This window comes from Hyaena hyaena, unplaced genomic scaffold (genome assembly GCF_003009895.1).
Source record: "Hyaena hyaena isolate Hyena2069 unplaced genomic scaffold, ASM300989v1 scaffold_58, whole genome shotgun sequence".
NCBI lineage: Eukaryota > Metazoa > Chordata > Mammalia > Carnivora > Hyaenidae > Hyaena > Hyaena hyaena.
Window position 1 is genome coordinate 314,800 of NW_024080689.1, and position 14,975 is coordinate 329,774.

The 14,975-nt window shown below is 39.5% G+C and overlaps 1 protein-coding gene across 2 annotated transcripts in view; it reads right to left on the reverse strand.

The window, feature by feature from the left end:
- The window catches only part of MAP2K4 (mitogen-activated protein kinase kinase 4), a 138,436-nt gene that overhangs the window by 30,933 nt on the left and 92,528 nt on the right, over positions 1-14,975 (reverse strand). For both annotated transcript variants that reach the window (XM_039231583.1, XM_039231584.1), the window contains 2 exons: positions 5,581-5,700; positions 3,211-3,262 (listed from right to left, as the gene is read on the reverse strand). In XM_039231583.1, coding sequence (XP_039087514.1) covers positions 3,211-3,262; positions 5,581-5,700 — 172 coding nt within the window. The remainder of the gene's footprint in view (positions 1-3,210; positions 3,263-5,580; positions 5,701-14,975) is intronic.

The window sequence follows — 14,975 nt, forward strand, 5'->3', positions numbered from 1 at the left end:
TAGGCATTCTATAATGCTTTCTTTGTTTACATCAAAAGACTTACATTCATTTACTTGTTTCAAATGCATTACTTACTGGTCAAAATGCAAAGAATGAATTTAACCTACAAGAGTAAACCAAGCTACTTTACAGTATGGCAGGGACTATCCACCTACACGTGAACTATACAAACTACCCAGCCACAATTTAGTTATAAAGTCAAGCTTCATCGAACTTAGGAAAGTATCCAGTCCAGTCCACCTCAAAGATCACAGCTTTGGGACCGAAGAAGCAAAGACTCAAAATCTGGGTCCGAAATTCACAATGTGAACTGCAGCAAGCTGGTCGACTCGCTCGGCAGCCACAACTTCCTCTTCTACCAGATGAAAACAATTGTTAATTCACAGGGCGCTGGACATGAAAACACCGGATGCAGTACCTGAACTTTATTTGTACTCAATAAATGCATCCGCTTAGGAATCCTTTCTCCTTGAGAGATTTTTCTGACCTTAGTTTCCCCCGAATAATCCCTTCTTGGAGTCATCCTTGAGAAACCAGATTCATTTCCACCCCTTCCAAAGTGTGTGCCTGCTTTCCTGCAAATCTGACAAGCTTCCATTTGGTTCTCCAAGTTTTACAGTCCTGCCAAATGGGCCCCTAGATTTTCACCCTTCCTCAGAGACAATGAAGTCACCATTGGAATGTGCTAGATCCACTGTCTGGCCAATTCTCCACCTTTGCTCATTAATTCTCTACCCCTGTCTCAATGCTTCTATCCATTTCACTGTCGCTAACATGCCTCAATGAATAAAAAGCAAGGATAAAAATAAGGATAAGATACAAAAACATCTGTCTATACCCAGAAGATGATCTCCAAAAAAATTCAAAAAAGCTCTCTTACCATCACTGACAAAGCTGACTGCCTATCAAACACCTGTCCTAAGCGGCCCATCCCTTCTAACGGAATCTGCATTTGATTTTATTGAGGTCTCCATCCTCCTCTTTGTAGCTCTGCCCCACCTTCCAAAACCGGGGCCTCTATGGTCCAAGCTTATCAGGGTCGCCTGTTGCGCCTTTGCCAGGAACAAGCTTAAGGTAAGGGCACGAGCCAGTTCTGGTGAATGAGACCAGAGAAAACACTGGAGAGACAGAAGGAAGATTTTCTGGCTCCTAAGACAGCCAAACAGGAAGAGAAAGAGCTTCTCCAAGAGGCTGTCACATCCACAAGTGATGCTGGTGACCTGCTGTGGAGTTACCACCCTGAGGACACAGCCATCATATTAAGAAGAGGGGAGTCAAAAGAAGGGAGTTTGAACCCAAAACATACCGGGGTTGGAGCCACCCTACCCTGGGACTTGTCAGGACAGATGGTGAATTTCCTTGAAGTTTAAGGCAGTAATCAGGGTTTTCTGTTACTTGTGATCAAAAGCACTCTTAACTGTAGCCAAAAGGCTAACTGATCACAGTGGATTCAAACAAAAAAAAGACTGCTATAAAATCATCATTTCATTTATTAATAGGAAAACCGAAGTTATTTTTGAAGCTTTTCCCTTTCATTCAACTACTCCTCTCATTCAGCTACTCCTCTCATTCAGCTACTCCTCAGGCTGACTTACTGCTTTGCTGTGATTGGCAAGTATCCTCGAGATAACTGTTCAATGCCCTAAAGGGAATACTCTCATAGGTGCAAAATACAGCCAGAAAAAGGAAGGAAAATCCCAAAACGAGAATGAGATGAACAGCAAGAACAAACTGATTTTGTTTAGGGACTTAACCCTACGTGATTTTAGGCCAAAAGAGGAAATAAGAAGCCTACCGACTATTATTTTTAACAAACATTAAGCCACGCAAAATTAAATGAAATATTCTGATGCTCAAGGCTAACTAATTTCAGTGGTCCTGAGTCAACACCAAATGAAAGTTACTTAAATAAATGCCCCAATTATTCATTTCTTTAAGTGCTAGAATCCATGTTTCCTAGAGGGCAAGGTTTTCCACTTCTCTGAATATGACCTTCTACTTTCTGTCCTATTTACTGTGCGGCTGAACCACACACTGCCACCTACTGTCCTGGATTTGTCCACTACAAGTGTCCTGAGGACAGTGAGCTTGCGCGCTTCTTCAAAGCCACCATCACACTACCCTGAGCCTCGCAGAGTAATAAATACAGCAATGGTGTAATCCGTTTGCTGAATTAATCTCATAATTCCCCCTGACTTTCAATAAATCTACATCAAATGTTTACATTCAGACTTGTGTCTAACCAGGCCGAGATGACTATGCAAATACAAATGCTTTTGATGAGTTTCAATGTACGTTAAAAATTAAAGCATCTCTCTCTATTTTCAAAAATATCTTCTACAGTAAAGAGGAAACACCTGAAGGGGACAGTAACATGACTTTAAAATGCTCCAGATGATGGGCTTCAGTGGGTTTAAGCTTCCAACTTCAGCTCAGGTCATGATCTCACAGTTTGTGGGTTTGAGCCCCACATCGGGCTCTGTGCTGACAGCTCAGGGCCTGGAGCCTGCTTCAGATTGTGTCTCCCTCTCTCTCTATCGCTCCCCTTCTCTCACTCTCTGTCTCTCTCTGTCTCAAAAATAAATAAACATTAAACAAAAATTTTTTGATGCTCAAGATGGGCATCTTTGTGGCTCAGTCGGTTGAGCATCTGACTTTGATTCAGGTCATGATCTCATGGCTTGTGGGTTCAAACCCCGCATCAGGCTCCATGTCTGCCTTTCTCTCCTTGCTCTTCCTCCCCAGTTCATGCTCGGCCTCTCAAAAATAAACATACATGAATGAATGAATGAATGAACGAACGAACTGATGGATGATGCTCAAGCTACCATCCTCCACATGCTGTCCCCAGGACCACCTTTCTGCCCATGTGTATACACACACAGAAACAGTATCCATAAAGCAAACAAATAGCTGGTTTTTAGCTAAGAATAATAGAACTTACAGCAAAATCTATTTTAATTTCTAAACTCAATATATGAATAAGTTAAACTAAAATTTATAGAATCCCAAAGGAAAAAATACATTAAATTAATAAGTTTTTGGGAAAAAATATACTAATAGTGTTAGGGTACATATAATATGTTTTGCTAAAAACACAAGTATTTCAGGAACGTTTAGAGAGTGACACTGTAATTTTCAATAATGTTTTCCTACTAAAGAAATTTTACAGATTAGTTTCTAATCTATAAAGAATGATTCCTACCCACCTCTGTGAATGATTTTCAAGTTTTCTTTTAAGTGGTTTAGTGCTTTCACAGTCTAAGGAGAAAAAACAAAGATGAGATAAATAATCAATATCCTTTTAATCAAAGAGCACGCAGTTTATCACAGGTAACAGTCCTGGTAGCCCTTTATAGTCTATTTTTAAGCTTCATTATTTCAATATTCTGTCTACTGTTTACATTAACTAAATGACTATTTTAGACCTGAGACCTTAGTCACTTTTACATGCTGGTCCCCGACAATTAAAAGAACACAGTAACTTATAATTTTTCAGTAAGTCATTATAAAGTTGTACGCTTCTTGCACCTTCAAACTTTCAAGAATGGAAATATTCTGTACAAGAGAGTCCATATAGTCTGGGTGTGTTATGGCCTCTAATTTAAATGAAGTTTTCCCAAATTTCCTTGCTGTCTCCTAATTATTCATCCCTCTTCACTCAGTGCAAAGCCTTCCAAGTAACTTTGGCAGACCTGAAGTATCTCTGCTCAACCACCATGGCAATATATGCAGAATTGACAATACTGTTTGATCACTGATTTCTTAGGAACGCAGGGAACAGGGCTTGAATTAAAGTGTCCACAATCTCCAGCTAAAAGAGGACTAAAGAAGAGGCCAACCATTTGCTATCAAAGGTCAAGTCTCTGTCCCATCAAGCTGCTGGGTGTCAGGAACATAGAACTTGCAATGTTTCAAGCAGCTAAGCCTCTTGTGTTCACTGGTTGTTAATTAGCAAGAAGAGATTTAACACAAAGTAATTTTAAATGTTGTGCTTAAGAGGAAGGATGATCACCAAGTCTGGAAACGTAGGCAAATATATAATAAACGACTGACGAGTGTTTCTATATTACATACGCCGCAATATACAATAAAATAATTTTGCCTGTGTTTCCCAACTTCACGACCACCCTGGTGCATGGCGGTCAAGAGCAGGCTTCTGGGATGGGGCTGCCTGGGCCTAAATCATGCACCATCCACAACTGTATGGAGTTCAGAGCAAAGTAACTCTTTAACTTCTCCATGCTCCAGGTCAGTCATGTGTAAAAAGGGGGTTACCCTATTTACCACAGAGAATTCCTATGAAGAGAAAATGTTGTAAGATCTTAGCCTGACACAAATAAACATTCAATAACCATTAACTATTATCATTATTCTACTACTGTTGCATTAAAACTATTAGGACTACTGGGTTTGGTATATTAGTGGGAGAGATGATGAAATTTCATATATATTCCCGAGAATAGACAAGCTTCTAGTGTAACTCAGCTTCTTTTTATAAAACCATATGAAAGGGTGTATAACTTAACATTTAGCTCATAAAATATTTAGATTTATGCATCAATTTATCTAAATAAGTTAAAATATTAATGAGACTCAAGGATCTCAAGATTATGATGACTAGCATTTAATCTGATTTCTAAAATTCTAATTATACACACACACACCTTTCTCGACTAAAATATAGTTCAGAAACTGCCCATATATTTTTACATTAACCATTAATGATTAAATGGGATGAGCTGGCAGCTAGCAGGTAGATTATACAGAAAGTGAAGGACACAGGAAAGGAAGACGTGGGAAATTACATGCGACCAGAATATTTACCCTACAACTTCCTAGAAAACTTAATTTGTACATCTACTAACCTAAGTCGTGTCATTAGCTCAAATTCTTAAGGGTTTCTGAGAATCCTACTCATTTTACCCCACTGAAAAGAACTCTGTGTACAACTCTGGTCAGCTGAACGATTCAGAGCAAGAAAGAAAATGACGAATTCACTTTCAAAACTACAAACACATATGTAAAAGAGTACCGCTCTTCTTTCTGGTAGTCTGGTGAAAGTGACCTGACACAATTAGTAGCAATGTGGGTTACTGAAATTGCTAGGCAAAAATTTAAATAGTTTAGAGGGGGCAGTTCAAAACTTAAACTACAGGAAATATGTGTTATCTAAGAGTTTCAAGGAAGGGACTTCAAGGGGACTGCTGTAACTCTGATTAATTCAGAGACGATGGTGAGAATACAGCCAATTTAAAAGTAGGTAGAGCAATGCAGCTAAAAAGGAGCAGAAAATCTCTTTTTCTGGTCCTATTTACAATGCAATCTATTATGGTTCATTGTGATTTTAATGAACAGAATATTATAGTTTTTACGTAGCATATATTTTGAAAATTGTTCTTATGGCTCGTATCAGTTACCCCACAAAGGTGACTTTGTCTCTTTTCCTATTACAAATGATTTTCCAGGAAGGTCAAAACCATTCTGTGAAGGACACTCAGATACGTGCATTCAAAACACCAGCACCATCTTTATAAGAAGTACAGACAGAATGAACAATGTGAAAACCAGGTACTTACTGCTAAAGTGATTTTGCCTAAAATTTCTTCTGGAATAACATCATCTAATACACTATATACATATTTGTAAAACTTATCAAACGAGGTAGACATGAGTTCCATACAGATCCAACAGTCACCCTATAAAATAACAAATATCTGTTATTCCTTTACATCTCAGAATTAAGTACTATGTTTCCTTTACTTAAAACAAAACTACAGTGAGAGAAAAAGCAACCTGAAGTCATTTCTGGTTCTTCCTTAAAGCCCTGGGCAGAAAAGTAGAGTCTCCTCTGTAAACCCAAACCTATTCACCCAACGTTCCCACTCTTAACTGTAAACACAGGAACAGTCTTACGCAGAAACTTTTATGCTTTTATAAAAAGTTCCAACTTTCCCATAATTAAATACAGATATAGAAAATATGTGGCAAACAGTTCGTTGTCACTACCAAAGAAAACCGATGACAGTAATCTGGAGGTTCTAGATCAGCTTCTGAAATTAGTGAACAAGGAAGAATGAAGATACGTCAGGCAAACCCGATGCATCCAACCCTCGCCCAAACGCCCCCTTCTCAGGGGCTGATGTTGCAAACGCAGGTTATCTGCTCTCAGCCTCCCCTTACCCTGCTCTGTTCTGTCCAGCACTTCATCTTCTGATAGAAAATACAACTTCTTAGCTATGCCTGTCACCCCCTCCCCTGCCTAATGCACCCTCCACCGGCACATGGTTTCAGGACACATTCCCGAAATGAATGAACGCTACAATTAAACGGGATCATTCAAAACCTGCTGGCAGGAGTGTGTTTTCAACCAGTCAGAAGGCAATTCAACAGTAACACGAGACACAGAAGTGTTCGTGCCCTTTGATAAGAGCCATCTCGTGGCTGGAAATCTAATTAAACAAACAGTCCATAAATTCCAAAAATGAAAAACAAAAACAAAAAAAAAGCAACAACCCAGAAACAGAACTGGAAAGCGCTGAACTAGCTCACAAGAGGGAATGGTATGCTAGTAAAGGGATTATCTAACGTGAGGTGACTTGGAAAACTACATGGTTCTCGCAAGATCTGCCTGAGAGCACACAAGATGCAAGCAGACACCACCAGCCAAGCGCTGTAAGAGGACGTGTACATATGAACGTGGACTCCAGAGGACCTTGAGAATGAGGACAGTTATCTGGATGATGACGAGTCTGCATGTTGTTACTAATTTATGGACCCAGCCGCATCTGGGCAGATTCGCGGCCACTAAGCTCCTATCTGGATTGATTATGTAGGAGATTAATGCCCGAGAAAGCAAAATGGCTTGCCCAGGACAACATCCATCAGTGACAGAGCCATGAACAGAACCCGGTTTACGGAACTCTGGCTCCCCTCAACACCTAGAAGCAAGGACCCTTTGCGTACACGTAGGAAGCATACGCTATGATGAATACCGACACACTTGTTAACGATGCTCTCATGAAAGGACAGATCACCTACCAGAACATTCATGTCGCTACCTGGCTTCACGGAATTATTTGTAAAACATATTTGACACAGTGAATTTCTACTTATATTTTCTCAAAAACATTTTTTTAATGTCTATTTTTGAAAGACAGAGAGAGACAGAGCGCGAGCAGAGGAGGCACAGAGAGAGAGAGGGAGACACAGAATCTGAAGCAAGCTTCAGGCTCTGAGCTGTCAGCAAAGACCCTGACACCAGGCTCGAACCCAGGGACCTGAGTTCGATCAAGACCTGAGCCGAAATTGGACGCTCAATCGACTGAGCCCCCCACTACTAATACTTGCTTTATTGAAGTCTTTCTTCTCTCTCTCTGTGGCTCTTTTTCTTTTTGGGTGCTCTTTCAGACTGCTGTTCACCAAGGGCTGAGTAGCACCCTTCCCCCAAAACAAACACTTGAGTTTATTTTAATCTGAAGATGCCATCTCAATAGATATTCTAAAAAAAATTTTCATTAGAGAGAAAGATCACACATTTAACTCCTCTACTCAGAAAAACAGTAAGGAAGGAATCTAACTTCAGCAGTACAGCGAAATGGAAAGACCGCGGATATTAATTAGGGTCTGAAAGGCCTGACTTCTTACCAGATGCCCCCCCCCACTTACGCAAGCTTGGGCCCCCTCTCCATTCCTCCTCTAGGAAGTAGGGCTGCCCCACCATCCTCAATGGACTAGGATAAAAATCAAATGAGTTAACATATGTAAAGTACAAAATAAAGTATCTTGGCAGATGCCAAAAAACGACACTTAAAAAATGAGGGGAGAAGGAGGGAAAAACAGGAAGTCAACCAGGAGAGAACAAGAGACACAGGACAGGGAAATAAAGGTAGGAAGGAAACTAGAAATGGTGGTGGGGGGAAGCAATCAGCTCCAGAGACAGAGAGATGTTGTGGTTACTGAGGCATATAACCTAAAGTAAACTGATTTCTTCAGGCAGTTCCTTTTGACTGTGACTGAGAATAAGTAGTAGCAGCAATGAACTGCATTTAAAAAAAAAAAAAAAAAAGTGGGGAGGGATGGTCTGAGGTTACCCAAAAAGCAGCGACAGCAACATTACTGTCATGGTCAAGCACGAGATGGGAGACTCACATGACTGAAATGTGAAAGTAGAAATCACTAAATATGGATTTACAGAAAAGAAAGGTGAAGGACGATGAACAACTGAACCACTGAGATCAAGATAAGTGTTCGTAGAGATAAGAACCAGATAAAACCAATGATATGCTTATATGCCTACAGTAACCACTGTGAAAACAAATTGTTTAAATTTATGAGCGCCTGGGTGGCTCAATCAGTTAAGTATCCATCCGTCTTCAGCTCAGGTCATGATTTCAGTTTGTGGATTTGAGCCCCACATTGGGCTCTGTGCTGACAGCTCAGAGCCTGGAGTCTGCTTGGGATTCTGTGTCTCCCTCTCTCTCTGCCCCTCCCCTGCTTTCTCTCTCTCTCTCTCAAAAATAAACATCAAAAAAGAAATTTTTAAAGACACCACTCACAATACAAAGAAAAACTATAAAGCACCTAGGAACATACCTAACAAAAGAAGCAAAACATTGATGAAAACAAGTATAAAATTTGACTGAAGGATATAACAACTGACCAAAGAGAGACGCAAAGCATGTTAACAAATATGAGGACTCAAGATCATGAAGATGTCAATCTACCCCCTAAACTGGCTTAAGAATCCAATTAGATTCTAATCAAAATTATCACGTATCTTATAATTAGGATTATAAGCTGATCCTAAGACATATGTAAGAAAAGTAGAGCCAAGAATGGCCAAGACAATTTTAAAGAAGGGAGCCTGATCTACTAGGCAAAGACTTTTTATAAAGCTGTGGAGCTGTCACGATAAAAGACAGTGGTAATCATACGAAGGGGGAAGTAAAAAGACCAATATGACAGATTCAAAAGATCATAGTACACATGGAAAAATGAAAGATGATATAGATGTAGCAAAGAACAGTCAATGAATGTTGCTGGAACCAGTGGTCTTCAGATAGGAAAGAGTTAAATTAGATCATTACCTCAGAGCATTCACAAACATAGATATAAAAAATCCAAATGGATTTTTTGGAAAGTAAAGGTTTAAAACTTTTTAAAAAAAGTTTATTTGTTTTGAGACACAGAAAGCAAGAGAGCATGCACGTGCAAGTGGGATAGGGGGCAGAGAGAAAGAGAGAGAATCCCACGTAGGCTCTGCACTGACCAAGGCGGGGCTCGAACTCAAGAAACGTGAGATCCATGATGTGAGCCAAAGTTGGACACTTAACCGACTGAGCCCACCCAGGCACCCCTAAAACCTTTTTATAAGAGGGGCACCTGGGTAGCTCAGTCGGTTAAGTGTTCAACTCTTAAATTCGGCTCAGGTCATAATCTCACAGTTTATGAGATCAAGCCCCTACCGGGCTCTGTGCTGACAGTGCGGAGCCTGCCTGGGATTTTCTCTCTCCCTCTCTCTTTGCCCCTCCCCTGCTCACACTCGTGTGCGTGCACTCTCTCTTTCTCTCTCTCTCTCTCTCAAAATAAATAAATAAACATTAAAACTTTTTAATAAGAGTTCTTCATGACTTCAGGGTAGGAAACAAATTTCTTCCTCAAATCACACATGAAAAAAATAAATCACCAAGGATAACATCTGCTAAATTGAACTCCATTATAATGGGAATCTCCCCATGACAAAGGATACCACACCAAAAGTTCAAAAATAAGACAAAAGCATCTATTTGGGTACAAACAAAGAATCAGTACCCTGAGTAATAAAGCACTACGCTTAATTAGGCAAAGACAAAACAGAAAAGAAACAAAAAACAAAACAAAACAAAGAAAACAAAAAAGAAAACCTAAACACACGCATAAAAAGTTCTGTACCTTGTCAGTAATTTGGAAAATGTCATTTTTAAAGTAAGATACGAGGATGCCTGGTTGGCTCTGTTGATTTTGGCTCATATCATAATCTCACAGTTCATGAGATCGAGTCCTGCATTGGGCTCCACACTGACAGCACAAAGCCTGCTTCGGATTTTCTCTTTCCCTCTTTCTCTGCCCCTCCCCTGCTCGCTCACTCTTTCTCTCTCTCTCAAAAATGAACAAGCATTAAAAAAAAAAAAAAAAGATACTACTTCAAACTCACCCAAAAAACAAAACATTTAGAAATACCAAATGTTAGCAATGAGATCTGTGACAATAAATGTGTATGCCTTGCGCAACAACTACCCCCTCTTTGTTATATTCCATGTGCCCAGCTCAAACTACATTTCCCTGTCTCCTGTGCAGAGAAGGGCCGCCAACAGCATGTCAACACAGACAGTTGCATGAGGATTCCAACTGGTCCAGGAAGGTCCAGGATGGGCCTTTGGGGTCTTTCCTCTTCTCTTCCTGTGTATGGACATCACAGTGGAACTCTACAAGCCAACTTGGCCCACAGGACAACCTTACCAGTGTAAGCCACAAACTCAGTAAGCCACTAACGGTCTCCAGTACTGACACCTGTGTACAACTCCTGACAGGGAAATCCTCCTTCTTAGTAGAGGACCGTGGGGGAGAAGGAGGAGGGAAATAGTGGGGGAGAGGGAGGGAGGCAAACCATGAGAGACTCTTGAATGCTGAGAACAAACTGAGGACTGATGGGAGTGAGGGGGTGGGGGGAGATGGGCATGGAGGAGGGCACCTGCGGGGATGAGCACTGGGTGTTATATGGAAACCAACTTGACAATAAATTATTTGTAAAAACAAAAAACAAAAACAAAAAAAACCTAGTAGGAATACAAGTAAGTACAACCACTGTGAAGAGAATTGTGACGATATCCACTGAGGTGGAAATAGTTCATATGGATTTAACCTAGCAATTCTAACTCTAGGCGTATGCTGTATGGAATCTGTAACCTAAGCTGCCAAGGAGATATGCCAGAAGAAGTTCACTGTTACACTGTTTAATAACTGCAAAAAACCAGAAACAACCTTTTTGGGGATTGAAGAAATGTAAAAAATGGTGTATTTAATCATTAGAATGCTACATAGCAATTAAGATCAATTAACCAAATCAGGGGTGCCTGGGCGGTTCAGTTGGTAGAGCATGAAACTCTTGATCTCAGGGGTTGTGAGTTCAAGCCCCACATTAAGCAAAGAGCCTACTTAAAAAAAAATTAATAAATAACATAAAGTAATTAATTACCTAAATCTATATATTAAAGATCTATATTTATTTGTATGGATGAATCTTGAAAACTATGCTAAATAAAAAATGCTATCAGGGATCCACACAGGAAAATTTCATTTATGTAAACTTTATAGATACATACATCAGTACTATGCATTATTTAGGAAAAAATACAAATATGGAAAGCCTAAATAAAGAAGTTGAAAAAATATTTACTTCATTAGAACTGTAAAGTGAGAAGGGGATTAGGATGGGACCTTCAACCGTATCTATACTTTAAAGACATATAAGGAGTAAATATGCCCAAGTGCTAATCTAAGGTGGTGGGTACACAGTAATTCCTTTGTAATTTTTTGGTATGTTTGAAATATTTCATAGTTTAAAAAAAGCAAGAACTACCTTAAGAGACTAGACAAAGATGACCAAATTAAATGAAAATATGCAAAAAATAGGAAGGAAGAGTGATCATAATGAAAATATTTTTACATATAAAAGAAAAAAACAGGTGTGCCTGGGTGGCTCACTCGGCTAAGCATCCAAATTCGGCTCAGGTCATGATCTCATGGTTTGTGGGTTCAAGCCCTGTGTTGGGCTCTGTGCTGACAGCTCAGAGCCTGGAGCCTGCTTCAGATTCTATGTCTCCCTCTCTCTTTGCTCCTCCCCCACTTACGCTCTGACTCTCTCTGTCCCCCCAAAATAAATAAACATTAATAAAAAGGAAATAGAAAAACAATATAGAAAATACTAATGACAGAAAATTAATGCAACTAAAAGCTGGCTCTCTGAAAGACTAATAAAACTGATAAATCTCTAGCCAGATTCCTCAGGAAAAAATAGAGATGAAATTATCTATTCAATTGCCAATTAATTTGACAATTCCGAGGAAAGGGACAAATTTCTCCGGAGAAACAAACTATCGAACATCACTCAAGAAGAATGGACAACTTGAATAGAGCTCTATCTTTTAAAGAAATTGTATTTGTAGTTAAAAATGTTCCCACAAGGAAAACTCTAGATTCACATGGCTTCAAGGGTGGATTCTACCAAACATTTCCAGAAGAAATAATACCAATTCTCTACAAATTCTTCCAGAGAACTACAGAAAGGGACTACTTTCCAGCTCATTTTATAAGGCTAGCTTGGATACACAGATACAATACCAAAATGCTGATCCAAAAGCCAAACAAAAACATTACACAAAAGCTACACATCAGTATCTCTTAAGACCACAGGTATAAAACACCTAAATAAAATTTCAGCAAACTCAATCCAACAATATATTAAAACACTAACACATCATAACCAAGTGGATTTACCCCAGAAATGCAAGGTTAATTTAACATATGAAAAGCAATCCTTGTAACTTACGATATGAAAAAAAGAATTTCTCTAACATCATACAATCACCTTAAAGATGCGGAAAAAGAATGGGACAAAAGTCTAACATCCATTCCTGATTTAAAAAAAAAAATCTCAGCAAATTTGGGACGCTTGGGTGGCTCAGACAGTTGAGCATCCGACTTTGGCTCAGGTCATGATTTCATGGTTGGTGGGTTCAAGTCCCACATCAGGCTCTGTGCTGACAGCTCAGAGCTTGGAGCCTGCTTCGGATTCTGTGTCTCCCTCTCTCTCTAAGCCTACCCCTCGTGCCCTGTTTGTCTGTCTCTCTCTCTTTCCCTCTCTCAAAATAAACATTTAAAAAAATCTCAGCAAATTAGGAGCAGAAGGGCACTTCTTCAACCTGATAAAGAACAGCTACAAAAAACCTACAGCTAACACCACCCTTCCTGGTGAAACCCTGAGTGGCTCCTCCCTTAGGTCAGAAACAGAACAAGGATGTCCACTCTAACTATTTCTACTCCACAGCGTACTAGAGGATCTAGCCAGTGCAAGAAGGCAAGAAATACAGAAATAAATGAAACCCAAACTGCAAAGAAGTAAACTTTGTGAACTTTGTTCACAGACAATATGATAATCGATGTGGAAAATGTGAGGGAGTCTGCCAAAAGCTACCAACACTCACAAGTGAGTTTAACAAGGTTAGGGTAGCCAAGATAAACAAACAAAAGTCAATTGTATTTCTTTATATCAGTCACAAAACAAGAGGAGACAAATTTCTTTAAAATATCATTTACTAAAGCATCAAAAAATATTAAATACTTAAGGATGAATTCAACAAAAAAAAGTGATAGGGCTATAAAGTGAAACCTATAAATAGTGCTGAGAAAAATTAATGTAAATAAATGAAGTAAAATACCAAGCTAATGGGACATTAGACTGAATGTCATTAAAATTTGATATTCCTCCAATTGACCTCTGTAGATTTAGCACAATCCCAGTACATTTTGCCAAAACACTAACAAATTGGCCCACATCAAAATTAAAAACCTTCACCCTTCAAAAAAAATGTCGTTATGAGTATAATGGCTAAGCCACAGATGAGGGAGCAAATATTTGCAATCATATATCTGATAACAAACCTATATCATTTTTAAAAATTTTTAATGTTTTTTTTTTTTTTTAATTTATTTCTGAGAGAGAGACAGCGTGAGCGGGGAGGGTCAGAGAGAGAGGGAGACACAGAATCTGAAGCAGGCTCCAGGCTCTGAGCTCACTGTCAGCGTAGAGCACAAGTGTCGGGCTCCAACACGCGAACCATGATATCATGACCTAAGCTGAAGTTGGACGCTCAACCGACTGAACCACCCAAGCGCTCCTTTTAATTCCCAAAACTCAGTAAGAATCAAAAAACCAAGTTTATAAAAAAAATGGATAAACGTTGGAAGAGACACTTCATCAGAGGAGACATAAGGTTGGTAAACAATCATGTGAAGGGTTGTTAAACAGCATTAGCCACTAAAGAAACACAAATTTAAAACACAATGAGATTCTGGGGTGCCTGGGTGGCTCAGTAGGTTAAGCAGTTTAGCTTCTGACTTTGGCTCAGGTCACGATCTCACAGTTGGTGGGTTTGAGACCCACGGCAGGATCTGTGCTGACAGCTCAGAGCCTGGAGCCTTCTTCAGTTTCTGTGTCTCCCTCTCTCTCTCTCTGCCCCTCCACCACTTGCATTCTGTTTCTCTCTCTCTCTCAAAAATAAATATTGAAAAAAATAAAAATAAATAAATAAATAAAACACAATGAGATTCCAGTATACAACAGTTAGAATGGGCTAAAAATTAGAAGGACAAAGAGTCCCAAGTGGTGGAAAAGATGTGGAAGAAAGAGAACTCTCACACATTACTGTTGAATGTTGAAAATGTTACAGCTACTTTGGAAAACAGTTTCAAGTCAAACACTCACCTACTGCATGATCCAGCCATTCTACTCCCAGGTATTTATTTCCCCAAGGGAAAGGAAAACATAGGTCCCTTCACAGACATGTACACAGATGCTCAGAGCAGCATTATTTGCAATAGACAAAACCAGAGGCAATCTAAAAGTCCCTCAGCAGGTAAAGAGGTAAAACAACCATGGTGTATCCCCACACCAAGTGGAAGACCACTTCCACTACTCAGCAAAAAAAAAGGAACAAACTATTACCACACACCACAACAGGAATTGCAAATAATTATGCAGAGTGAAGGAAGAGAACACATACATACTATAGGATTCCGCTTATGCAAAATTCTAGAAAGGGCACATTCATCTATAGCGGCAGAAAGATGCATGGTGGCAGAAGGGACTTGTGCATTATGTACAGGGCACAAGGAAACATGTGAGGGATGGAAATGTCCATTATCTTTTTTTTTT